This window comes from Squalius cephalus (genome assembly GCF_949319135.1).
Source record: "Squalius cephalus genome assembly, chromosome: 6".
Classification (NCBI taxonomy): Eukaryota; Metazoa; Chordata; class Actinopteri; order Cypriniformes; family Leuciscidae; genus Squalius; species Squalius cephalus.
Window position 1 is genome coordinate 17914561 of NC_137127.1, and position 26886 is coordinate 17941446.

Below are 26886 nucleotides of genomic sequence, written 5' to 3' on the forward strand. Positions count from 1 at the left end.
ATTAAACAAAATAAGAAATATTACTTTTAAATAAAAGTAATAAATAGAATTTGAATAAGTATTTAAATAAACCACTACTACTATGTTTATTTATAGTACAACTGTAAAAATGTATGTTTGTATTAATTTCTACATTTTCAAACACTAAACCATTGAACCTTTTTGGTAAAAACCTACAAGGAGGCCTTAAAGCCTCTTTTTTTGTTGACAAAAGCCTGTTTATTAGTGCTTCTCATTAGATATCATGTTGCATTTCTAAATTGATGTTATAAGTGACTGAAACTCAAGCAGAGATGAGTTCATGTGGAGCAGCATTTACTGTGAACCAAGCCACTCTGAAACACTGGATCACGAGCTGCTTGTGTTTAAAAGAACACAGTGCCGCACTTCACTCTGAAACACAGTGTATATATTTATTTAATTAAATCGCAGGCTTTGCAATTTGATAATCACAACCAAATCGGGATTTTAGGATAGGTCACACAAAAATGAAAATTCTGTCATCATTTACTCACTGCTTGACACAAAATAAGATATTTTGAAGAATGTCTGTAACATCATAACAGTTGATTGACCCCATTGACTTCCATAGTATTTTTCCCCCCATACCATGGAAGTCAACGGGCCCCATCAACTGTTTGATTACCGACATTATTCAAAATATTTTCTTTTGGTTTGGAAGAACTGGAGGGTGAGTAAATCATTGAAATAATTTTTATTTTTGGGTGAACTGTCCTTTTAATCGTGCAGCCCTTCTACATTCTTTCATTTCAATTGTCATCACAGTCTATTCCACTGCACAAGGTCTTTTTCATCTCAGTTCTCAGATTTTTCATTGACAAGGAATGTGATTGCAGTAATTTCAAAGAATAAAAGATTAAAAAGGAACAGTGAGGCAGTAGAGAGAGTGACTGGTGCGCAACAATGAAAAGATGTAATTCCCTTAATTACTGTGGAAATTGGCTGGCAAATGATGCAGAAACATGGTGTTGTACACAAAATGATCGAAAATTATTGGATTTGGATTTGTCAGTGGCAGTGGCGCAGTGCTAGCCTGTCAGACGTACTACTTTAGTTTAAAATTAAGAACTCCTAAATGACAAATACATTAGTCTGTTAAGGCCTTACTCTAATTAAAATGTCAGATGGCTAATTTCAGATGACATATCAAATTATCCTAAACATTTTTGGTACTATATCACACTACAAGAATTCTTTCTAGAAATGAGTGTATGACAAATTATGTTGGTTTGACAATCTATCTGGCTGGCCAAGCAATCATGAAGAACACCTAAGAAACAATCTACCATCATTCTAGTAAAAATAAACTCCCTAGCACAAAGTATATGTAACATTTATCTCTTTTAAAACAGCCTGAGTAACGACTACTTAAGGCCTAGATAATCTAAACGTAAAGACGTTTTAAACGTTAAGACTTTGTCAAGTCAATATTCAAATGTTGTCTTTTCTGGTTGTTAAATGCAAGGACAGCCAATACATAGATGATTACAGAGTGAATACATAAATGCTTTCTTTGTAATTCTATGTGTGTGTGTGTTTGCTCAGTGCCGTGTTCAAAGCCCATGGACGTGGTGTTCCTGCTGAGAGCCTCTTCTGATAACCAATTTGAAGACTTGAAAACATTTGTGAGAACTTTTATAAAGAGCACAAATATTGGTAAGTCTCCGTGAGATTGATTTTTTTCATTGTGTGTGTATGTTATAATAGTTACATCTAGAGTTCTACTTATCTGTTGCAGGTCGCAATCACACACAGGTGGCAGTGATAGTGTATGGGGGGAAATCAGCAGTGGCGGTCACATGGAGAGATGAACAGACAGAAGACAATCTTCTCAAGCTTTTAGAAACCCTACACAGCAAGACAGACAATCCAACAAGACTGGGTAAACATGCTGTGAAGACACAGTAGCCTGACAGTTAAAACATATGCCACACTACATACATGTGGGCGTTCCTTCCTCTTTCTCCGCAGGAGCTGCTCTGCGATTGGCCGTACAGACAGCCATTTCCTCCACCAGTGGGGGACGAATGGGCATCCCTAAAGCTGTGGTTATGGTCGTGACTGACAGGTCAATAGACTCTGTGCAAGAGGCAGCAAACGAGGCTCTGACAGCTGGTTGGTGAAATAGTTTTATAGCTTTATCGACTATTTTAAGTGGTCCTTAATGTAGTGTTTGAGTTTCAATAGAAGTTAAACTCTATCACTAGCATCTGTGGTACATTGTTAATAATTTCCGCTTAAATCAAGCAAAAAACAACAACAACAAAAACCTGTTTACAGTAATGCACTTACAATATAAGTCTATGGTGCAATATATTCCAGATGTACTGTAAACTTTAACTGCATGACATGTTTTATTTTTAAAGGTACACTATGTAACTTTTTGCCCTCTAGTGGTTACAAAACAAAACAGCCGCTCTGTGCTTCCGCTTTGCGTGACTTGTATAGATGAATACTCTGTGAAAGAAACATAACCGAGAAACATAGTACTTCAACTACACCCCAGAAAACAAATGTAATAGTTTACCGATCTGAGTCGGCTCCAATTGAACATATTGTTTAAAAAAAAAGAGAAAGAGGTTATCCTACTGCTCATAAAACATTCACTACTAGGCTTAAGAGATATAACCAGATTAGATGGAAAGGATCTCAAGCTGACTAGCTGAAGTCATTAGTTCAATTAGTTAAATTTTTTCCTGATGTAATCAACAGAATGCCACTACGAAAGCGCTTTAGTGTCACATTAACATAAAAGAAAATCAAATTTAAATTTTTTAATGATGTTTTGAAAACAGGCCTTTTATGAGATTAAAAAGTCAAAGTTTCAAGACTAAAGTCATAGCATTATGAGATTTAAGTCGGTGCATTATTGGATTATAGTCATAAAGAAACATCAAAGTGAAGTAGAGTCGACCACCGGTTGCTATTTCAGACTGCACAAAAGAGCCAATTTCCTGAATGTCTGTATGGCTCTTTCTCCTGAATAAATTCGATTTCCTACATAACTGCCGCAGTGTCCTCATACTAATGATAACTTGGTGCTGATGCAGCAAAAGACCAAGGATTTCTTAGTTGCTAAATCCTACTGTATGATTGAACTAAATGCACCACATCCATTTCTTGCATTAATGAAGCTACAGCCTCTGTCTGCACCCTATTCCTATTGTAGAAGTTTATTATAATACTGTGGTTGTTTTCTCAAAATATTTCTTCTTTATTTACCCGATATTATGCGTTTTAAATTTTTGCTTTTATTCTCATAACATTATGTCTTAAAAGCAACATGTGTTTGTTGCATACAGGTGTGTCAGTGTTTCCCATTGGACTGGGTAACCAATATGACCAAACTGAACTGAGCACGCTCGCGGGTCCACACGCTCAGGACAACATCATTCGGCTGAGCAGCACAGAGTACCTGCTCACCATGGCTGCACTCGACCAATCGTTCACCGACAAACTCTGCCGAGGTGAGACTCAACGTGTACACATCACACAATAAAACAGGACTAATGTAGCAATTTGATTATGATGATGATGATGATGTCCCTCAGCGGGTCCTCCTGGAGTGTGTGTGGATGATGAAGGGAATGAACGGAAGGTGAGCGGATTTTTAGTGGGATGCAAAATTCCCTTCATGCCATCAATCTTCCATTAAAGGCCTTGACTTTAGAAACATCAGCTTCTAATTTTCTTCCATACATCCTCTTGATCTGATGCAGACTTTCCGATAACTCAAATCCAATCCATTTCATTGGATCTCAGGATCCATAATCGATTTCACTGGATCAGGCGTTCTGGGCCAATAACTTCATCCCTCAAAAACCTTTTTGAGGTTGAGCTGCTCATTAACAGATCATTTAATCTAAGGCCAGAAACATATTCTATGCAAGTGAGCAAACATGAATGCTTGGCCAATGCATTACAAGCATGCATAATGAACATGCATTTTTGGGTGACAATGGCAGTAGTTAAACACTGAACTTAAGGGGGCGATAGAGTTACATTGAAATGTTTGTGCCATTAAAGGGATAGTTCACCCAAAAATGAAAATGCTGTCATCATTTACTCTTCCTCAAGTTGTTCCAAACCTGTATGACTTTCTTTCTTCTGCTGAACACAAAAGAAGATATTTTGAAGAAAGTCGGTAACCAAACGACTGATGGACCCCATTGACTTCCATAGTAGGAAAAAAAAATACTATGGAAGTCAATGGGGACCAGCAACTGTTTAATTACCAACCTTCTTTAAAATATCTTCTTTTGTGTTCAGCAGAAGAAAGAAAGTCATACAGGTTTGGAACAACTTGAGGAAGAGTAAATGATGACAGCATTTTCATTTTTGGGTGAACTATCCCTTTAAAACAGGATGTGGTGTTTTTCAGACAGTTGGCTATAAATATCATTAATTGAACTTGCTCATCAAGAGTCTCTTCAAACTGTTGCTCTGTCATGGTAAAATGACCAATGAGAATGAGAAAAATGACCATTGAAGACCCCCATAGCGCCACATTTCACATTACTTGCATAGCGTATGTTTCATCTACCTAGGGCTGCATGATTTGGGGGGGAAATCTACACAGTAACTGATTTTTCTGAAATTGCGATTGCAATTTAAAATGCTATAAAAAGAACTCCAGGATTGATGTGCTTGTTTGTTGGGCTGCACAATTTGGCCAAAAATTTGTGATTATATATCAATATGACTATAAAATAATAATAATGATAATTGTACTGTAAAATAAAAAAAATCTTCTTATTTTTTATATTTTATAATAATTATGATTATTATAACTAAATTAAATTATTAAATATAAGTAGTATTACTTTCGTAACATTTCACTGTAAAATAAAAAATACATTTAAGAAAAAATATTTTTTTTATCATTTTATTTTACAGTACAACTATTAAATTACAATACTAATTAAGGATTCATTTTTCATTTTCAAATCATCACTCTTTTATTTTGGTGGTAAACCACTGGGAGCTTCTCTTTTGTTGACAACAGTAGGATTATAAATGTTTCTTATGTAGCCCCGCCCCTTTTCAGCGCTGCGCTCGTTGTCTTTTGTCTTCCGGTCTGTATTTTCACAGCGATCTTGCGTATTTATGAATGAACGGCTTGTTTTAAAATCTTACCGGTCGACTGACATTTGTTAAGACATCTGCTTTTAACATTACAATCATCATGATAACTTTCGTTAACTTTACATTAAGTAAATCTACTTCAAAAGCTAATTACTCCTGGACAGCAATGCCATAGAAATATACAGAGCGACTGCAAAAACGGAAGTTCAAAGACAATATTCTAAAGATGTCGGCATCCTCCTTTCTCTGGCGCATAAGGTCTATAAGTTTGGGAAGATGGTTGGCGCATGTTGTGTTTCCAAGTGACTCAAACTCAGAGCAAACACAGAGATGAGTTTTTGTGGAGCAGCATTTACTGCTAACCGAGCCACACATTGAAAAAACTGGATCATGAACTTGTGTGTAAAAATGCACAGTGCCACACATCACTCTGACACATGCAGCGCATATATTTATTCAATAAAATCGCAGCCACTAAGCCATATAGCGATTTTTGTTTTATTTCAAGTAATCGTGCAGCACTTACTGCAGACTAACAAAGGCTCCTGAAGTTCTGGTTTGTGCATCAAAATAACTATTCTGACTGTTTCTGTCCATCAGCCTGGTGAGACATGGCTGTTGTCAGACGGCTGTCACTCAGTGCTGTGCAACCCATCAGGCACAGTAACGGTGCAGAGCCACCGCATCAACTGTGAGAAGATGGAGCCTCCAGTCTGCAAAAATAGCCTTCCAGCCCTCCGCTACAATCACCACTGCGGCTGTACCTGGACATGCCCCTGTATGACACACACCCCTAATTATGCAACAACCAACACATTAAAGAGGACCTATTATGCCCTTTTTTAAAAGTCTTGATTTTGGTTTTGGGGTCTACTTGAATAGGTTTTTTTTTTTCAGTGTTAGTAGTAGTTTATTTTGAACATGTAAATAAAAAAATATATATACAGACATGCATACATACATAAAATTAAAATGAAAATAACAGCTAAATAAAGTCATGCACTTCTCAGCACAATCTTCCAAAATTATTGTAAGTAATTCAAATTAGAAATTCTCATGTTCAAAAAGGAGTAGGAAGAAGTTCATAACAAACTTTTCAGGTCCTACCCCCTTTCTCTATTCTCTAAAATAAGTATTTTCATACTTAAATGTTCAAAAAACACATTATTTTTCACATATTTTACATTATTGCAGCACCTCTTTTCCCAGTCTGTCAGAAACACTCTGTTTAATTCCAGGAAGACCCACCTTTCAAAAAGAGCGGTGTGCTCTGATTGGTCGGCTGGACCAGTATGTTGTGATTGGCTGTTTTGGAAATGTTTAAACACACTACTAATGCAACTCAACCAGGCCTCGCGCCCTATATTTTGCATATGCATTGGGGCAGGAATTATTTTAATGAGGAATATTTTGATGTGTTCGTTCCCAAAAGAAAACTCAAGACTACAATCAAGGCGTTTCAGGGAGTTCAGAAACTGATATAGAGAATAACTCTCTTTGGAATGACTTTGTACTTTGTAACTTCACAGACCTTTTTTTTCCTGCTGCTCAAAGCATAATAGGTCCTCATTTTAGGTCATTTTTACTCAAACTTGGATTAAAATTGCAAAATAGCACTTAATTTCCGAGATGATACTGTATTAAACATGCAATGTGATGAGGCCAAGTGACAACAATTTAGTGTTATACTGTTTAAAGCTACACTGTGTAATTTTTTAAGTTGATTCTTAGCAAAAAAACACTTTGTTCTTTCAAAATGATATGTGCTCATTAATGTGTAATTACTTCTACCAACTAATCAAGTATTCTCGTAAGCGTAGAATCTGCCATTCAGAATACATACGAGCGAGTCGCTGGAATGGCGGCAGCCATGTTGCGCCTCCATCTTGAAAATACATTAGCCAAAGAGGGACATACCTGGAAATTCAAGCTTTGCCTTTCGCGTTTTTACACTCAGTGGCACCGTGACGAATGTGAGGGGGAGATTACTCGCGACTGCTGGCAGATTTGAAATAATACGGCCACCGTACGAGTTAAAACGCCCTCGGAATGGGAGGGGCTAGAAAGTAATATTCAGTTGGTAGTCATAAACAATTTCACCGCTAGATGGGATTAAATCCTACACAGTGTAGCTTTAAAACATTGCATAATGCATTGTTTTACAAACCATAAAAAAAAAATTAAAAAATGGAAATGCATGAACTGTAAACTTTTAACTTGAACATGCTTACTTTCTTTCCCCAGGTAGTTGCATGGGCAGCTCCACTAGCCATGTTGTGTCATTTTCGGGGGCGGCTCTGAAGCTAAGAGCCGCTTGCTCCTATTTGCTGCTTCGCTCAGGAGGGGCGGAGCTAGTGTTGCATGCGGCTGCCTGTCAAAACTCGCCCAATCAGATCTGCATGAAGAGCCTGGAGCTGAAGGAGGGCGGGACAAGTGTGGTGCTACAGGATGACATGAAGGTAGATGCACTGAAAAAGCATGCAAAGAGAAAGAGCTAACCAAGTTAGCAAAGAGATTAAACATGTTCTCTATATTTCAGGTGACTGTGGGCGGTGTGTTTACCGCAGTCCCATTCAGAATTCAGGGAGTAACTGTGACACAAATTGGTGCTATATTACACCAGCTGAGATCAGAGCAGCATGGTTTCACACTCACCTTCACTCCCCACAGCAATGAGTTCATGATCAACATGGACATCTCCATGAAACCTAACACCACTGGCGTATGCGGTAAATACAGTTCCTTTAAGCTGACGACTGTAATTTTTGAGCTTGATTGCTGATGAGAGTTTTACTTTAATTTATTTTGTGGTATTCAAAATTATTTTTTAAATTCCAATCTAGTCCTTGAAAGTGATTTGAGGTAGCAATCAGGATGCAAAATTGTCAAATTCAAATTTAAAGAGGGAGAATTATTAAATGGTTATGAAATGAAATTCAGAGAAGTTTATACAACTGCTCTGTGGCTTTTAACATTTGCTAATACACTTTATTTATTTATTCATAATTCATAAACATATGGAGTATTCCCATCAGATAATATTAACATTAGACAATATTAATAATCAATCTAATGCCGTCTATAGAAATTTGTATTTAGTTCAGTCATTAGTTAAATGTTAATTTATTTAGAATTGGATATTTATATATACAGCAGTTGTGGTCAGAATGATTGGCACCCCTGGTAAATATGAGCAAAGATGGCTGTAAAAAATAAATCTGCATTGTTTATCCTTTTGATCTTTCATTAAAAAGAAATTAATTTTGAGGAAGGTCAATATTTACTTATAGATAAGTTATCTGGCTGATTAAATCTGTTTTGTTTTTCTTTTAACTAGGTTAAATATCAAGTTAAATGTAATCAGTTGAGAAAATATATAGCAGGAAATAAATGGGCATAATTTGGGCAAAATATGACGATGTCGAAATTCTTTCAATTGCAGTTCCTCTTCCTGTCTGTCTAATTCAAACTCCAGTTCAACATCTTGTGGGGTGTGTTAAGTAACTTGTCCATCTCTCTTCCAGGTTCCTGCTCTGATGAGCAGACAGGTCTAGTGTTATCTGACGGCAGTGTGACCACAGACCCTGACGTGTACCTGAAGGGATGGGCTCTGGGCGAGTGTGTCCAGCATCTGGAGGTTGAGTCGTGTGCTGCTGGTGTGGCGAAGGGCTGTGATGTGTTAAGTTCTGAGGCGTTCAGCCGCTGTCACGCGCTGGTTCCTTTGCAGGACTATGTGCAGATCTGTCAGAGAGTAGCCTGCCAGCCTAATGCGGTGTGTGACCTTGTTACCGCCTACAGCACAGTGTGCCGTCAACAGGGAGTGTGTGTGGACTGGAGGACGCCCACCCTCTGCCGTGAGTCTTCTGTGATTAATGAGTCATGAAGTGAAGCGTGTTGCGACCCTCTCAGATCAGTGGCTCTAGGCCTGTGAGGTGGTGGTACTTTGATCAATGTACCTTAGAAAAAGAACAAACAGGAATTACACCAGGTCTGTGTGCAGTCATGAAAGTCTTAAGCTTGAAAGAAAGTTTAATGTGGGAGCTACAGATCTAGTAGCTGGTATTAAAGGAATAGATCAACCCAAAAATGAAAATGATGGCATTAATTAATCACCCTCATGTCATTCCAAACCGGTATTCTGTTATTACCACAAAATGAGACATATTTACACACCTCTTGACCAAACTCCAAACGTTAATAAAACACCATATAAATACTATCTTGTGAGATATAGTGTTCTTGACTTCTGTAGTTATACATTTGTTTTGTGTATTTTTTTTAATTTATTTAGTCATTAATCACTGATAATATCCACCCCTCCAGGAGTGTTTAGTATTGTTTATATACTAATATAGTATTTATTAATATTTTGAATAACTTTTATTTTTATATTTTCATTTTAGTTCTTTAGTCATGTTATTAGTTTTTTAATATGTATATTAGCTTTGTTTTTATTTTATTTTTTCCATGCTTTTTAAAAAAAGGTTTTAGTTAACAATAACAATGCTGCTCTTTAGAAGATTATAAAAGAAAAAAAAGGAGGAAACAGACATAGAAAATTTTAAAAATATATATATAAAAAAAAATAATTATTAAAAAAATAATATACACATAATATAGTTAATCAGAAGACTTATTGCTCAACTTCTATGGACAACTTTTCTGGAGTTTTTGTCCTTTTTGTCTCTATGAATTGTTGTTGTTTGGAAAGAACATTTTCCCCACATGTTATGAAAAACAGCATACATGTTTAGAACAACATGAAGATGAGTAAATAATGATCATAATTTGAGATTATCAAAAATGTTTTCAAAATCCCTGCTTTCATGTTGCACAATTCATCAGTGTACATTATTCTAAAAAAAAGTTTTTCATAAAGTGTAATAACTTCCGTTACCTCCTTTCCTCCAATTTTCCTTACTGCAGATTAAACAATTCACACAAGTCACACATGTGGGGGAGGGGGGAGATATTAAACAATGACATAAAAAAAATTAATCTCCAGATGGACAAAATCAAATCCCACCCCACATTATTTTCTACTGTATCCTACTTTTCGCCTTTTCACTCTGAAATGTTGCATTACAGAGTTAAATATGTTGTGAACTGCATATTGTTAATAATTTTGTGTTCGACACTTAATTGAGATTGAATTGTCAAATATCTCAATTTCTGTGTGTGTAGCCATGTCATGCTCAGGCTCTATGGAATACGCTGCGTGTCGAACGGGATGTTTGGAGCAGTGCGGCCAAAGCCAGTTCAGTCCTGGTGACATGATGGGTGATGGTTTAATGAAAGGCAATGGATCACTGTGCTTGAACACTCCTACAGAGGGCTGTTTCTGCCCTGAAGGGTCTGTGTTAATGGGAGATAAGTGTGTAGGAAAAGAGGCATGCAGTCAGTGTATGGACCACCATGGGAAAGCCCATCAGGTATTGAAAGCCCATCAGTGCCTTTTATGATATTGCTATGCCACCTTTATAAAACCAATAAGCCTTTGTCAGATCTGTGGAACTGCATACAACAGTCTTGTGATCTTGGTGTGTGTGTTTCAGTTTATGGAAAGCTGGAATCCTGAGGACAACCCCTGTCTTCTGTGTGTGTGTCTGGATCAGCAGCGCATCAACTGCACAGCTTTACCCTGCAGCAATGCTAAAGGTAAAGACACAATGTGTATATGTTCTCTCTCACTGTCACTCTTATTATCAGCCCCATTTCTCCAAGTGGTTTCTCAATGTGTGTTGTCATGGCAACTGTTGCTGTGCTACAGCCCCAGAGTGTGGACAATGTGAGGTTCTCCAGGAGAAGATGGGATCCAAGTGCTGCCCTGAATATGAGTGTGGTGAGCTGAGAATACACACAGAATCCACAAATAATGTACATTGTACTCATCAAAATATGTATATGCTCCTCCATACACACACACACACACACACATTTAATTTCCCTTATACAGTCATATAAATCTTAACCTAATGTCCTCTTGTTGATAAAAAAGGCTCATGGATATATTACACTTTTACTACCCATATACTCACAGGTATGATGACACCTAATGCCAATACTATGATATAGTGTTGTGATGTACTGTGTGTGTTTGTAGTGTGTGATGCAAACTGTAAGCGGTCAGATCCCCCTCTCTGTGATCATGGGCTCAGTGTCGTCCTCACAAACCCTGGAGATTGTCTGCCAGTTTACCAGTGTGGTGAGAGCACATAAACACACATACTCTAGTACGTTTCACATAGATGGTTTTCAATCACGTACAAATTATCTCTTTCACCGCGCTCTCTCAGTTTGTAAAAGGGATCAGTGTCCTGTGTCAACAAAACCATCCTGCCCTGCATACAAGAAGCTGTCGGTCACACCATCAGACTGCTGCGATTCGTATGGATGTGTGTGCAACTGTCAGAACATCACCCGCACATGCCCTCCGGGTTACATCACGAATACTAACACCAACGATTGCGGCTGCATAGAGGTCACCTGCACGCCTGATAAGGTTGGCACTCTTTTGCGCTCTCGCTGCGCAGGTGTTATTCACTTGACCTTGCAGCTCCATGTCCTGAGGAGTGTGCTCTGCAATCAGCATGTGATTGACTATTTATATGTGCAGGTGTGTGTGGTGGACGCTGTGGTGTACCAGGTGGGCAGCAGGTGGGATGAGAAGTGTAAAACCTGCACCTGCACGGAGCAAACAGACAGACAGACAGGCCTGCACATCGCTCAGTGTGTGGACCCCGTCTGCAACCAGATCTGTCCTCTGGTGCGTCCTACACAACTTAGTTTCAATCTTTTTGGGTTTGAGTAATATTAATTTGTGAATTTGTATGAATTTTATTCAATTTTATGAACATTGAGGGCCCTATCTTGCACCCAGTGCAATTGACTTTGTACACCGACGCATGTTTCATTCCTATTTTGCACCCGCGCAAAGCGCGCTTTTCCCTCCAAAGCACGTCGCTAAACTAGGGAATGAACTTGCGCTCCCTGGGCGGTTCAGCGCAAAAAAGGAGGCGTGTTCCAGCGCAAACAATCCCTGGTGCTATTTTACTGTTCCATAAAACAATTGCGCCACTGGCCAGAAAAAACCTAGTCTAAAGTCAGTGGCGCGTTGTGCGTTGTTCATTATGCTATTTTAAGGGCGCATGCTTGACCATAATGTATAGCCTGCACAACGCGCATACACTTTGATTCTCTAATCTACACAGAAGCAGCAGTTTTCATTTTTGCAAATCATATTATTACAAACGATAGATAGATAGATAGATAGATAGATAGATAGATAGATAGATAGATAGATAGATAGACAATTTATTATAAAAGCATACATCTAGCTTACACATTTACCCACATTATTATATGCCTGTTTAACCAAAGCTAATTTGGGTGTGTTTCTCCATCCCCAATGTCACTTCTCTCTCTTTTACGGCCGTGACGAGAGCGTTGCTCTCCTCGGCTGTGAACCGCTCCTGGCGCGCGTCTGGCAAATCCGCTGTTATAATAGCAATACGCCAAGGAAAAAGCGCGTCTGCTCTTAAAGGGAATGTGAGATGATGCTCTGATTGGTTTATTTCACGTTACGCCCAAACCACACCTATGAATAATGAAGCTACTTCAGACCAACCCCTTTTAGATTTGTGCCGGGCGCAAGAGTCATTTATCCCGCCGAGACCCGCCCACAAAGTTACTTGCGCTTTGCGCTTTGACACTTGCGTTTCAGATCGTTAAAATAGGGCCCTGAATGTATTATAATGATCGTATGTTATTTTAAAAAGGACCTATTATGCCCTTTTACTAAGTCTTGATTTTGTTTTTTGGGTCTACTAGAATAGGTTTTCATGCATGAAAAAACACATAATTATTATTTTTTATACATATTTTACATTATTGCAGCACCTCTCTTTCCAATCTGTCAGTAACACTCTGTTTAGTAGCTGTCTCTATGAAGCCCCTCCTTCCAAAAAGAGAAATGTGCTCTGATTGGTCACCATTGTGTTGTGATTGGTCAACTGGTTTGATAAAAATGTCAACCCCTTAACCGCAAGTTTCAACAAACCACTAACCCAACTCAAGCAGGCCTCGCACCTTTTTTTCAGATGCTTTGGGCAGGAATTATTTAAAGACCCCCTGTGGTGAAAATCAAGGTTTTAATGTTTGTTTATGTCTATGTGGTGCTTTTTAATATGCTTTAAGACAAACCAGGTGAAAATTCAACATACATGTTTGTGATTGGCTACATTGCTATATTTTCACAGGAAAACATGTTTAGGTATGTCATTTTGATCATCAAAGATGTGTTTTAAGGGATACAATTATTGACTGCAGGAGGACTTTAAATGAGGGATATTTTGATGTGCTTGTTCCCGGTAGAAAACTGAAAAGACCATAATCGAGGCGTTTCAAGGCTGTTCACAAATAGTGCTAACTGATATAGAGAATAACTCCCTTTGGAGTGACTTTGTGCTTTGTAACTGAGTGATCGAATGAAATTCAAGTGTAGTTCAGGCAGACCACTGAACGCTAAACAGCTGATTTGTTACTCCACCTACTCTAATCAACTATAGTATTTAAGCTCATTCAACGAATGCTCCGCAGTCTGTCGCACAGACATTTACACCCACCTCCACCCCTTCACCTCCTAGCATCTTCATAACAGAGCAGTGGATTCTGTATAGAAACTCTAAGTACGAAATCATTGTATCTCCTTCTGTAAACATATGCTAAGAAACATTTGCTTATTAAAAGGCTTGGGGGATTTGTGTCTCAAGGATGCATCTCAAGCTGTCTAGTATAGCAGCTCGAGCACCTTAGAGCCTAAGCCTCTCGCCAAATCCAAAGATTGTCAATAAATTTCATTCTCAAAGTGGTCCTGACTGAACTAAAGAAAGTTAAAAATGTAACAAATCATAACAGGTCCTCTTTAAAAGACAACAGCATTTACAGTGCATTTAACTTCTGTATTGTGCACAATATTCTGTATTGTGTACTGCATGAATATTCATTGGGGCTTGAATTCAGGCTATGATATTATAAGTTATTTTTACTAAGGCATCCATAATTATTACTCATACTCTCAGAAGGGATCTGAAGTAACTCCTCACCTCAAGTATTACATTTAAATGCACTTATTCAGCATTGAATGAAACCGACGTCCCTTTAAAGTTGGGATGAAATCTTTTCGTCTGTATTGTGATGTACATCTGAGAGAAATAGGTTATCAGAAAAAATAAGAAAAGCAAAGAAAATTAGGGCAGGGACTTGGTTCTATCCATCAGTTTTTGATTCGTATATGAACATATTCATGTAAGAATCATTCACAATAATATCAAAAACGTGCATTTAGAAAATGCGACTTTAATGCAAGCCATGAACTATCTTGGTAACAATCCAGGCAGGGATTTCCAGTCTTGAATTTGAATGGTATGCTTAAGTAACACATTTCAAATCAAGAAAAAAATCTGGCAACAATAGTTTTGTGCTTCTTTTAAAAGTTCACACAAAATACTATATATTTTCAGGCTGGTTGGGCTAACACATACGCATTAAAGAGTAAACAAACAGTTGATACATCTATGAGAAAGGCAATTGGCTCTTCGCAAGGCAGGACTACAGCCACCATATTGAGTGTTATAATTTCTCCTGTTCATTTCTATACAAGTGAACTATATCCCCTTTTAATGTCTTTGTGACATTATACATATATATTACATATATTATTTGTACCTTAAATTTGCAACATGTTGAGCACCTGTGTGCTATTACTCTTCTCAGTTTTACTATTGTCTCTTGGTGGATAAAGCAGGCAAAATAACCCCATAGATTTTTTTATCTAGTGACCAGAATATGATAGTGGCTCTTTGGATTTGGGTGAGAAATCAAACACTTGGCAACCACCAAGAACACCGCAACAGCATTGTATTTTTTTTATAAAAATCTACTTTCCTAATTTAATTTCTAATTTCCTTCACCCCTGCAGTCTCTTTGTCATGTTAACAAAAAGGAAACTATTTAAAAGTGTAATTTTGTTTAAACTTTCAGAATTATATTCTGATGAAACATTATGAAAACTAATGTTTTCCCATACAATAACATGCAGTGATGAATCATGCACAGTATGTCTAGAGACATTTATAGCAAAGTAAAAATGATTGTGATTTCACATTGATTTTGTATATGCAGGGAACCACATACTCACATTCAGAAAGCGAGTGCTGCGGTCACTGCCGTAAATCCAGCTGTGTGGAAGGAGGCTATATGAGACGGGCGAGTAGAGTCTTTTTCCTTCTACTCTCTGCTTGTGTTTGAATGCGCTATGATCTGAAATAAATCTTTGACTTCACATGTGTGCAGGTGGGAGAGCAGTGGGTGTCTCCGCACGACAGATGTGTGTGGAGCGAATGTGTACAGGTCAATGAGGAAGTGTTCATCCAGCATACAAACACGTCCTGCCACCTCATGGACACGCCAACCTGTCCACTAGGCACAGAGCTCCAGTGCAATACAGTGGATGACTGCTGCCCAACCTGCCACTGCGGTACAGACACATACAGTCCAAACTTAACTTAACTTAATGCCACACCTGCCAATGATAGATGAACTGATCAAATATTTAGGACCTGCATTTATTACATTATTTATGACTATGCAATTATTTAGCTGGTTTTCCTTTGGATATTTGTGGCAAACAATCCAAATGATTAGAAATGCACCCTTCTGTGCTCTTAATGTGTGGTCACATTTGCCATTGTTTTGCAAATGTTTGGGAGTGAAATCCAGGCATTTCAATATGAATCCACAAACCAGCTGTTTGGGTTGGAGGTGACGATATATCAGTACGTTCATTTTTAAAGTTATTGTTATCAACCCGATAAGAACATTTTGCCGATATCTTAAAGCCGATAAATAATGTATTTCCTTCAGCTGAGACACTTCAGATGCGCATTGTTCGCCATGATGTTTTTGAATTGTTTTAAATATGATTAAAATCACTTTGAAAGAAAAATACAGTTAAGTGCAATATGCGCAGCCCAAGTCTGTCATATAGGCTTCATAAAATTATAATGAGAACATTATTATAATTTTGTGCTTGGGACATGGTGAGACTTTTGTTTTTGTAATCAGGCAAATCAAAATTTGGATTTCGATTTATTGGCCAATATATCGGTTATTGGTTTTCAAATATAAAGAGTTATCGATATCGGTCTCTAAAAGTGACTTCTGTGTGAGCTGCGCTTCATACATCGCTACACTATTGACAATAGATCTTTTTTGCCTGTGAAATTTCACCAACATTTTGCCAATGTGACCACACTTTTAAAGGGAAAGAACACTTCAAAACAGTTGAAGGATTAATTCTTTGCCATAATCTATCACTATTCCTATAGGTGAGTGTTACATGATGATCTAAATCTTTATATAGGTGGCAACAATTCAATATTCACAACTGGTTTACATCGATAAATAAAATCTAATATTGGATATATCAAATTTAAATTGAATTGTAATATAAACACTATAAATAGCAAAGGCAAACTTATTGTAGAAATTAAAATAATCATAATAACAATAAAACTTCAATAAATGAATAACATAACATACAATAATTTTTCTTGCAATAATATAAAAATATACATATTATAGAGCTCAAACACTTCTGATATTAAATAAAATTTCGAACATTTCCTAAGAGAAGTCTTAAAAAAATGCATTAATAAAATTAATATATATATATATAAAGTGGTTTTATTTACTTGCCAAATCCAATTTTAATCCCATTTGGTGCTTGAAGTGTTAATTTTGGACCCTGCACACACATACTGCTCATTCACTGCTGGTCTCTGTGATTTTTTTTTTTTTCTTCCTTAGATATTAATGCTTTTTTTCCCCCTCTCTGCAGTTCCAATGAATGCCTGCGTGCTGAATCAAACTGTTATTGCGGTAAAGACGTTGACTTAACATACAGAATGCTAATGTGCCGTGTGCAGATGTCTTGGTGCATAACAGATTGACTTTGGGGTGTCTTGCTCTGTGTGTGCGAGTAGGCTGGAGAGCGACTGATGCTGGATGTGTGCACGCGCTGCGAGTGTGTGGGAGATAAGAGGAGTTATCGGCTCTCTTGCAGAAAGATGAGCTGCTCCCCCTGCTCAGAGGTAAAACCCCTCACTCTGGAGATTATTAAAGGGATAGTTTACCCTAAAAAATTACAATTCTGTCAGCATTTACTTACCCTCATGTCGTTAAATTACATTCTTTCTTCCATGGAGCACAAAAGCAGATGTTTTGCACATGCTTGGAGACGTCCAAGCTGCTTTGGTGTGCAATGAGAATACAACAAAAAGGCAGCATAGTTTAAAAAGCTATTTATGTAAATCTCATTCACCTGGTTTAATGTCATTAAACCCAAATGCCATGGTTCTTGTGTGTCATGATTTCTGATCTGTCACATTTGCATATGCAAATAAGATGAGAAAGAAAGTGTTTACATTTTAAAGGTTTTAAAATTACACAAGGATGAGTAAATGATGGCAGAATCTTCATTTCTAAGTATATGGAGCCTTAAAATTACAGTAAGCCCTGAATATATGAGTACAGTTATATGTGTGCTTTGTTTTGTAGGGATATACACTGGAGCCAATACCTAATGCTTGCTGCGGTCGCTGTGTAGCAACTGCTTGTAGCATCCGACGACCTGATGGACAGCTGGTCACTCTGAAAGTAATAAATATGTGCAGACATGAGTCATTGTCACTAACTGTAGCCAGTATAATCAGTGTGGAAGACACAGGTTTGCATCTCACCTCTCTATCGTCAATAAGTACCTCTATGTGTCAATGAAAATGGTCAAAATGGCCAAAACAAGAAAACAGTCATGTTTTGCCAGCTTAAGATCCGTTTTGTTTAGAAGAATTGTTTTAACCATTTCAAAGGCACCGATGAACTTTAATACACAACCATTTAAAAGTTTTTTTTTAATTAAAACCTTTTTCAGCAAAGGCCCATTAAATTGATCAAAAGTGACAGTAAAGGCATTTAAAATTACATAAGATATCTAATACAAATATTTGCTGTTCTTATTAACCTTCTATTCATCAAAGAATCCTATAAAAACTTAATCATGGTTTCCACAAAAATAATATGCAGCACAACTGTTTTCAATATTAATAATAATAAGAAATGTTTCTTGAGCAGCAGATCAGCATAAAATAATGATTTCTGAAGGATCATGTGACACTGAAGACTGGAGTAATGATGCTGAAAATTCAGCTTTACTTACAGGAATAAGAATAAAAATTATAAATACTGTATATTTTAAAATTTTACTGTTTTATTATTAAAAAGCTGCAGCCTTAGTGAGCATAAGAGAAGTTCTTTCAAATCATTAAAAAATCTTACCGACCCCAAACTTTTGAATGGTAGTGTATAAGGCCATTGTTTACAGGATAACCAAACTAGAAAGTGAAGTGATCTGCAGGCTAAAAAAAAAAAAAAAAAAATCAACTATTAATGCTTGAGGAGTCATATGAAACTATCTTGGCCAGTGAGCCGGTAGTTTGAGACATCTTGCTGTAAATGCTCCAGATGTTCTATTGATTTTCAGATAGTGTCATAAATGTGTACATATGTGTGTTTTCAGGCAAATACAACTCGTACAGACGGCTGCACTAAACACACATGCAGTGTGAATAAGAATGAAGAACTGGTGCTGGAGACTCTAGTGACAACATGCCCTCCGTTTGACCGCAAACTCTGTCTGGAGCATGGGGTACACACACACACACACACACACACACACACACACACGTTTGTTTCACTATATTACTGAGGACATTGGATAGACTTCCACTGATTTAAAATCAGGTTAATGATATTTACTATCACCGAACCCAACCCCTACTCCTAAACAAACCTATCACAGAAACATGTGTAAAACACTAGATTTAAATAAAAACATATTTTGACCGATTTATAAGCTTTTTTTTTAACTGGACCAGTAAAATGTCCTTACTAGTCGGTTGTCATAATATTTTACTGTATAAGTGAGGACATTTGGCCCTCACAAGTATAGCTAAACCTGTAGAAACACACACTTTATAAATGTATTAACTCACAAATGTATTAAATGAAAGGTTAATTTCACTCAAATATTACTGAAAGTTCTTTTGACTTAATAGACAAAGATATGTGAACTCAGTAACTGATTAAATTAAGCAGAACTCTGTAAGGAGAGTAAATGTTGAAATGAAATGTTATTTTATGTGTTTTTTTCACACTGTTAATATAGAGTGAGATATGTTAGTGTTTAATATTCTGTTATGTTGTGCTTAGCAACCAACTGCAAGAGGGTTAAGTTAATGTTTCTAAATGGAGTGTATAGTTTAACTGTATATTAGGAAAATCTCAAATGAAATAAGTTCACAGTACTCATTGGTTTCTAAGCTTAAATGGATAGAGGCAATTGGTTTCCTAAATTGAATTGAGTTATATGACGATTAGGTTTTACAGTGTAGAACATTATTAAACCAACAAATGAAAAACCCAATTCCTTTAGTCATAATCTACCAAACTCTAAACACCAATCCAGGAATATGTTATATGTATTGTGTTGCACAGTGATAAAAGTAAAACTATGTATCCTTTATCCACAGGGTAAAATAAGCCAGATTGAAGACACCTGCTGTGAGATGTGTAAGTCTAAACACCACAACATCCGGGGCTTGCATTTCCAAAAAGCATCTTAAGCCTAAGTAGATTGTAGAATCATTGCCATCGATGGTCTCTACAATCAACTTAGCTCACGGTGCCTTTGGGAAACGCAGCCCTGCTCAGTTTATAAACTCCATCCGTCTGATCTGAACTTGACGTGTGCATAATATGTTAAATGTTTGTTTAGGTACCGAGCCAGAGTGCAGAAGAACTGTGGGTCTTCTGAATTACATCAGGGTGGACGACTGCCAATCAAAAGAGAAGATAGAACTCACTTACTGCGAGGCGAGTCGATGCACTTCAATATATTCTACCATTAAAGTCTCAACAATATCATGAAGCTATATACATGTAATTTATCCCGTCTGTCTTTCTCTCTCACCCACAGGGAAAGTGTAGCAGCAAGTCTGTGTATTCTCTGGACAAGCACAAGGTTGAGAGCGAGTGTGTGTGTTGCTCAGCTACAGGCACCGTGCCCATGAATGTTTCCCTACACTGCGCAAACGGCACACAAACACAGCACCAAGTCCTCGCTGTCACTGGCTGTGACTGCATGTCGCACGCCTGTCCCACCGACTGAGAACAGACACAGAAACCCGATCAAATAACATACAAGTGAAAAACTGCGACAATTCACTTTCATATATGCATCTACAACAGGTATAATGCTCAGTCGATTTTCTAACAACTGATTCACTGATAATCGAGCACTTTATCATAAATTTCAGTTTTTATTTCAACGTATAAAGGACACATCATTAATCAATAAACAATAATCTGAGATTGCTGCATTTTATGAATAACTATTATATGTGGTTGTTGTTTATGGCTGTTTATTAGACTAAACTACAATAAAGAGCAAGGCTAAACAAGTACTTAGCTTGGACCACTCGGTGGTGCTCTGGATACTTGAACCCATTTGTGTGAGAGTGTTGGTGAGCATGGAGAATACTGATCTGTCAATTAGTTGTGAAGGGTGTTGAAGGGTGCAATTCACACATCTGGAGGACACGAGTCACACATTAAAGACTTGTTACTCACTTCTCAGCCTCGTGAAATATTGAGTATAATAAGGTAGAACTATTTCTAGAATTTCTCTTTCTACACATTTTCATATGAAATATTTATATGGCATTCACATATTCCAAAAGGTTTAAATAATATCCAATTAAAATTCTTAAGGTTAGTAACCAAATGAAAACACGTATAAATTGTTATGTGCAGAAAAGGATTCATCTCAATTCCAGCTGCCATGACCTTCACAATAAGTGTGATAAAAATCATCTGGAAATCGTGTCAGAAAGTATGTTTAATAAACCCAGTGAGTCACTGCATTATTATGATGTGTTTTGAAGGTAATTATGAAAGTGCATGACTAATCCATGCATTCTCTGATGGGAATTACTTGGCATTCATTGTGCACAACAGCATCAGATACTGACTACAATACTATTGATCAAATGATTGCTTTAGTTTTCTCATTTAAGGGGGCCATTTAATGTTCTCTCCTAAATTAATTGAATAAACAATGTAAAGTGTGCTAAGGATAAGGTAGTGGTTGTTTAATGGTGAAGTCTCTGAGGTTTAGTTCTGTTGAGAAGTGACCCAAGAAAACGCCACTGTGCTCTTAAACAAAGCACATAACCCCAGGTTTATCCAAGCAGACAATATGCTACAAATCAGTTTGGACATTATTTTAAAGCATAGGCCATTACTGACCCAGTTGAAATGTCAAAACAGTATATAAAAACTTTTTATTTTTATAAACTCGTTTCACAGTGAATATCATTAACAAGTATGATTTCAAGTAGTTCACCCAAAACTAAACTCACACTCTTTCCAATACTGTATGACTTTGAAGCCCCCCTAAACTTCTGCCTAGCCCCCCTAAAAAAAATTAAAATGGTCATAAATGGCCTATGTATCATAGGCCTATGTATCGTGATTCATGTAATGTAATAATTAGTTTACTGTCATTGTGAGGGGACAAAAAAACATTAACAAAAGCCGTTTTCATCATTTCAGCCATGTACATATTGTGAATTAATATTAGAATATAATTTGTAGCCTTCTGTAAATTATAAAAGCCAAGCTTTAGGAAGGTAAGAGACAGGACAAGATAAGGAGACTGAGAGAAAAAGAAAGGAGAGAGCAGGTATTGACAAATAATCTACTGTCCGCTGACATGGTTTTAAAGCCATTTCTTATCCATTTTTCGGCCTTCAAGCGTCTTGAAATGCACGTAGATCAGAAATTTTTTAACCCCCCTACAACTTCAAATTTAGGACCTCAGTGATTATAAAGCCCTGTCTACGGCCCTGTATTAGGCATAATATCAATAATGAATGTGTACATATTGTGAATGAATTTAATAAACTTAGTTACCTACCTTTCCTGGTAGCCCTCAGTAAATCAACGTGTCTGAGACCCCATGCTTACTTTCTTCTCTGACACAGACAAAAATGAAAAGCCTATATCAGTCAAAGCCTTTAGGAGGTGAAGAGCCAGGGCAAGATAAAAACAAAGAGAAAAAGAAAGTGGAGATGAGGAGAGAAAAATTATCTACTGCCCACTGACATGGTTTTAAAGCTATTGTTATCCAATTTTTTAAAATCTTATTTGCATATTCTAATGTAGTGCATGACGACAACTGCCATGCGTCAGTTCCCCCCAGCAAACATGCCAGTGTGGGCCCACTGTGGGTAAGTGTGGGTTTTCTGTGGGACAGTGTGGGCAAGGGCAAACCCTTTGGGGCCCTATGTATGTGGGCTTTCTGTGGGCAAGCCCACCCAAAGAAAACCCACTCGGGCCCCTAGTGGGTTAGCCCATGCGGGGCCCATAGCAGTTTTGCCCATTTGGGCCCCCATTAGGATTTACTGTGGGCAACCCACTGTGGGCTTGCCCACAGTAAAACCCACACGTGCGGGGCCCATAGCAGTTTTACCCGTGGCCACGTGTTCCCTAGTGTATAGTATGCAAAGCAGTATATTAAACAATTATGTCTGAAAATGCAGTATTAAAACAGTTCCGCTGATTCGTAAGTATGCACCCATACCATAATGATGCCATACGGAGGATCTGTCTGATTTAAAAAGTTGTGCCGCTTGTTTTTATTTTATTTTATTCTTCTTTTCAATCGTGCAAACTGGTGTAAATGCAAAATAAAAAATCCGTGTGATTAAACAGTGCTTGAGTAAATTATGCTCACGGTTGGTGTTATCGAATTATATGATTTGATATGAAAGCACTGGGAAGTAAAGGCACAAATAGACAGTTATGTGATTGTTTGGCCAGGTAGTGTAAATGCGCTTAGCTTTCTCTGAAGCCTTCAATTATTTCACTGTCCTTAGTGCTGATCGGTTTTCTATTATACCGTGTTCTTTGACTTTTCATGTACTACCACCGTGTTAGTACATGAAAAGTCAAAGAACACGTGCGGGGTCAAAGGACATAGCCTATCAAGATGGCGGAAATTCGAACGAACCTTTGATTTCACTTTTTGCAAGTAGGCCTACAATTTGAAACAGCAATAAAAAATGAGTAAAGTCAAGATACATATAAAATTAAATTACGTCCATCATCGGTCGAGAAATCACACAGAAGTTGTACAGAAATTTGGTCGCAGCAAGTGTTTTGAATGGGGGCATAATCGCGACTTTTTATTCGTAAACACTGAATGAACAAGTCATCTCGTTCGTGAACGAACCGAATGAACGATTCATCTGCTGACCAACTGTGAGGAAATGTTAAACGCTCATTCTGGAGTAGTATCTTCGTATATTTGTACATAGAACACGAAACTTGGTCGAATCGATTGTGTGAATGAGTAATTCCCTCACTTGTCGCCTCCTGTTAACTTGTGTCACTGAACGGATCCTAACGATTCTGTTGAAAGTGTTTGAGGCGGCAACATCCCATTTGTGTTTAATTTAAGGAAGTTTGGAATAATATGAGGTATAAATGATGTCAGAACTTGAATTCTTGGGTGAACTATTCTTTTATTTCTTATAATTGTTGATCATAAAATACATTACAAATTCATGGGGCATATCGGTTTTTGCATGTTGAATTGGATTTGCATTCTTGCATTTAGAGTTTGTGTGTTAGAGTTACAGAGTGTGTGTCTGAGGGGGAGGGGGGAGTGTCGGCTGTCACCGTTCTCTCGGTGCACGCGCGCTGTGTCCGACTCTCGCTGGAAGTTTGAGCGTCTCGAGCGCTCCACGGTATTAACGGCAGCAGCACGAGCGCGTTAAGCTGCGCGGGGCCGCGAGCGGATTGTCCACCATCTCACCGGGAACATGAACATGGCACTGAACAGGTCGCCCTCTGCCACGGGTGAGTACTAGCCCTGGCACTCCAGTTTATGTTGTTTGTGCGCGAGCATTGTTTTCTCTGAGTCAAAGCGAAATGTATTTGCTGCATATCTATGAAATTGTCTCTTCAACAAATTGGCTAGTTTCATTGTCGCTTTATATTTAACTGTTGCAGATGCATGCTTGTTATTTCATTTAATCATACATGTATAGTCAGTTTGCGTGATCTGATGAAAACTGAACATTTGAGGGGCACCAAACTGGTCGTTCATGTTAATTGCAGTGAAAGGCGCGCGCCATTATTTGCCCCTTCAGACAGGCTGTCACACTTTACCACTCATTAATGTCACTAATAGTGTTAGAATTCATCCTTTTGCTTTAGAAAACAAAGCGAGGTCTCAGTGTGTCGAAAGGGGTTTGTATAATTAGCTGGGGCAATAAGCTGGAGCTATTTCAAGCGCCACTGACGCCATGTGTTTAAGAAATCAAATGCACTTTGATTTGTTTTTCTTTCTTTCTTTTTCTTTTTTCACATTGACGACAGAATGGACATTGTGATTTGATATGAAAGCACTGGGAAGTAAAGGCACAAATAGACAGTGATGTGATGCATGGTTTGGCCAGGTAGTGTAAATGCGCTTAGCTTTCTCTTAAGAGTCATGAATCCCTGTGTTTGTTTACCTGAGGTCATGAGACGTATTTAAGTGACGCTTTAGTCAAGTGTGAGTATATATGAAAAGAATAGAGGTGTACGTGTGGCTTACAGTCAGGTTTACACGTTTTGAGCATTGACGCACAGCCTTCAATTATTTCGCTCTCCTTGGTGCTGAAAGGGTTTTCGTATCGTCTTTTCTCTAACTCTCTCTCTCTCTCTCTCCCTCCCTCTCTCTCTCTCTCTCTCTCTCTCTCAATTCCATTTCAGTCTATTTATTGGCATGATTGTTTTGCATGCAATATTGTCAAAGCAAAGAGCTAAAGAAAAGATTTAAAATAGCAATATGCAATAATTTTAGCAAGATATTACTAAACATTAAAAACCTAACTTATATCTCTTTCTCTAACAGAAAATTGGAATGGGGCTCCCGAGCGCATGCGTGTTTCTGCCATGAGAAGTGAGCCCTCTTCAACGCAGAGCGAGAAACTCCGCTGTCTTGCCCGAGATATCTCTGAACTGGGCCAGCAGGGCATGGCAAGCAGTGGGCATGATGCCAACGACATTGCTGAGGACACGGTGCGTGGATTCTGTTGTCTAATGCAGGAATTATCATGTTGTTTATTATCATAGACGGGCATTAACCTCTTTTATTAAATTAGAAGCTAACATTATTGCATTAAATAATGGTTTTGGTTAGATCATTAGTTAATGTTCATTAAAATAGTCATGACCTTCACAGCCCCCCAGCGGTCAATTGAGGGTTAGTTCACCCAACAATAAAAATTATTTCATAATTTACTCACCCCCAAGTCATCCTTTGTGTATATGACCTTCTTCTTTCAGCCAAACACAATCGGAGAATATTTAAAAAATATCCTGGCTCTTCCTAGCTTTATAATGGGAGTGAATAGTGCAATTTTTTTGAAGGCCAAATAAGCGCATCCATTCATCATAAAAGTAATCTACAGTATATGGATCCAGAGGTTAATAAAGGCCTTCTAAAGTGAAAGAAAAACATCCATAATTCTAACTTCATATACTGTAATCATTAGCTTCCGGTTAAATAGGGCTGGGTCACAAACTCGAGCTCCTCTTCTCTTATATAGAAATCCTCCGACATTTCTTTTTAAAAATTCTCATTTTAGACTTCTAATTCTTGACTGGTGTTTTGTTTGTCAATACGTCATGCTTCGGGTTAGTGGTCACTCTTCCATCGGAACTAGACTCGTGTACAGCCGCCGTTACCGGAAGCCAGTGATTACAGTTTATAGTTGTAAATATGGATATTTTTCTTACAAAAATGCATCGCTTTGCTTCAGAAGGCCGTTATTAACCCCCTGGAGCCGTATGGATTACTTTTAGGATGGATGGATGCACTTTTTTAGGCTTCAAAAAAATGGTACCATTCACCGATTTGGCTGAAAGAAGGAAGTCATATACACCTATGACGGCTTGAGGGTGAGTAAATAATGGGATAATTTTCATTGTGGTGAACTTACCCTTTAAGGTGTCATAAGAAAATTAATTTCAGTTGTTGGCTGGTCACACAAAGATTGTTGGACCCACAGGTAAAAGATCTCTAGATATCGGCATGAGCCATTGAAAAACTCATATCAATACTGGACAGTTACTGTTAGATTCCAGAATCCATTCACCAGTGAAGGAAAGCACTTCCCAAGATCTCAACATGCTTCATTTGCAATGTGTTTTCATTGTGTCACATTGAATACAAAACTTCTGCAAGTCAATTTCACAATGTAAAAAAACAAACCTCAAAAGATTTTTGAAAATATACGTTTTATAAGTTCTATTATTTCCTTTTCACTTTAGGGAAAATATATTATCTTATATAATTTGAACATAATGTTTCTGTCATGTCGAGGGAACATTATGAAAACCACAATTGGCAATTTCAGCTGACGCACTTATCCATTCAGGGACCGTCCTAGTTATGCACCTTCCTCAAAAGCAGAATTCTAATCAAACGTATGACAGGAAACATCCAACTGCTTTGAACTACCAGCCAATCAGTGGATGACCCAGATCCTCAGTTTTTAGCTGAAACTGCCAACTATTCGCTATGTAGCTTTAAGAGATCTCCAAGAA

General features: G+C 37.7%; 2 protein-coding genes across 3 annotated transcripts in view; both read left to right on the forward strand.

Annotated features, from left to right (window-relative positions):
* The window catches only part of vwf (von Willebrand factor), a 39990-nt gene extending 19305 nt beyond the window's left edge, over positions 1–20685 (forward strand). Inside the window, exons 29-52 of the mRNA XM_079874569.1 lie at positions 1567–1677; positions 1760–1903; positions 1993–2136; positions 3324–3488; positions 3573–3619; positions 5707–5884; positions 7351–7565; positions 7646–7835; positions 8631–8960; positions 10291–10538; positions 10662–10764; positions 10877–10948; positions 11210–11311; positions 11403–11608; positions 11723–11872; positions 15289–15372; positions 15460–15643; positions 17006–17046; positions 17151–17258; positions 17725–17823; positions 18743–18871; positions 19755–19794; positions 20000–20097; positions 20201–20685. Coding sequence (XP_079730695.1) covers positions 1567–1677; positions 1760–1903; positions 1993–2136; positions 3324–3488; positions 3573–3619; positions 5707–5884; positions 7351–7565; positions 7646–7835; positions 8631–8960; positions 10291–10538; positions 10662–10764; positions 10877–10948; positions 11210–11311; positions 11403–11608; positions 11723–11872; positions 15289–15372; positions 15460–15643; positions 17006–17046; positions 17151–17258; positions 17725–17823; positions 18743–18871; positions 19755–19794; positions 20000–20097; positions 20201–20392 — 3380 coding nt within the window. The 3' untranslated portion in view covers positions 20393–20685. The remainder of the gene's footprint in view (positions 1–1566; positions 1678–1759; positions 1904–1992; positions 2137–3323; positions 3489–3572; positions 3620–5706; positions 5885–7350; positions 7566–7645; positions 7836–8630; positions 8961–10290; positions 10539–10661; positions 10765–10876; positions 10949–11209; positions 11312–11402; positions 11609–11722; positions 11873–15288; positions 15373–15459; positions 15644–17005; positions 17047–17150; positions 17259–17724; positions 17824–18742; positions 18872–19754; positions 19795–19999; positions 20098–20200) is intronic.
* A 3238-nt stretch (positions 20686–23923) lies between these two features.
* ano2a (anoctamin 2a) overlaps positions 23924–26886 on the forward strand; it is a 43161-nt gene continuing 40198 nt past the window's right edge. For both annotated transcript variants that reach the window (XM_079873666.1, XM_079873667.1), the window contains exons 1-2: positions 23924–24147; positions 25190–25356. In XM_079873666.1, coding sequence (XP_079729792.1) covers positions 24111–24147; positions 25190–25356 — 204 coding nt within the window. In that variant the 5' untranslated portion in view covers positions 23924–24110. The remainder of the gene's footprint in view (positions 24148–25189; positions 25357–26886) is intronic.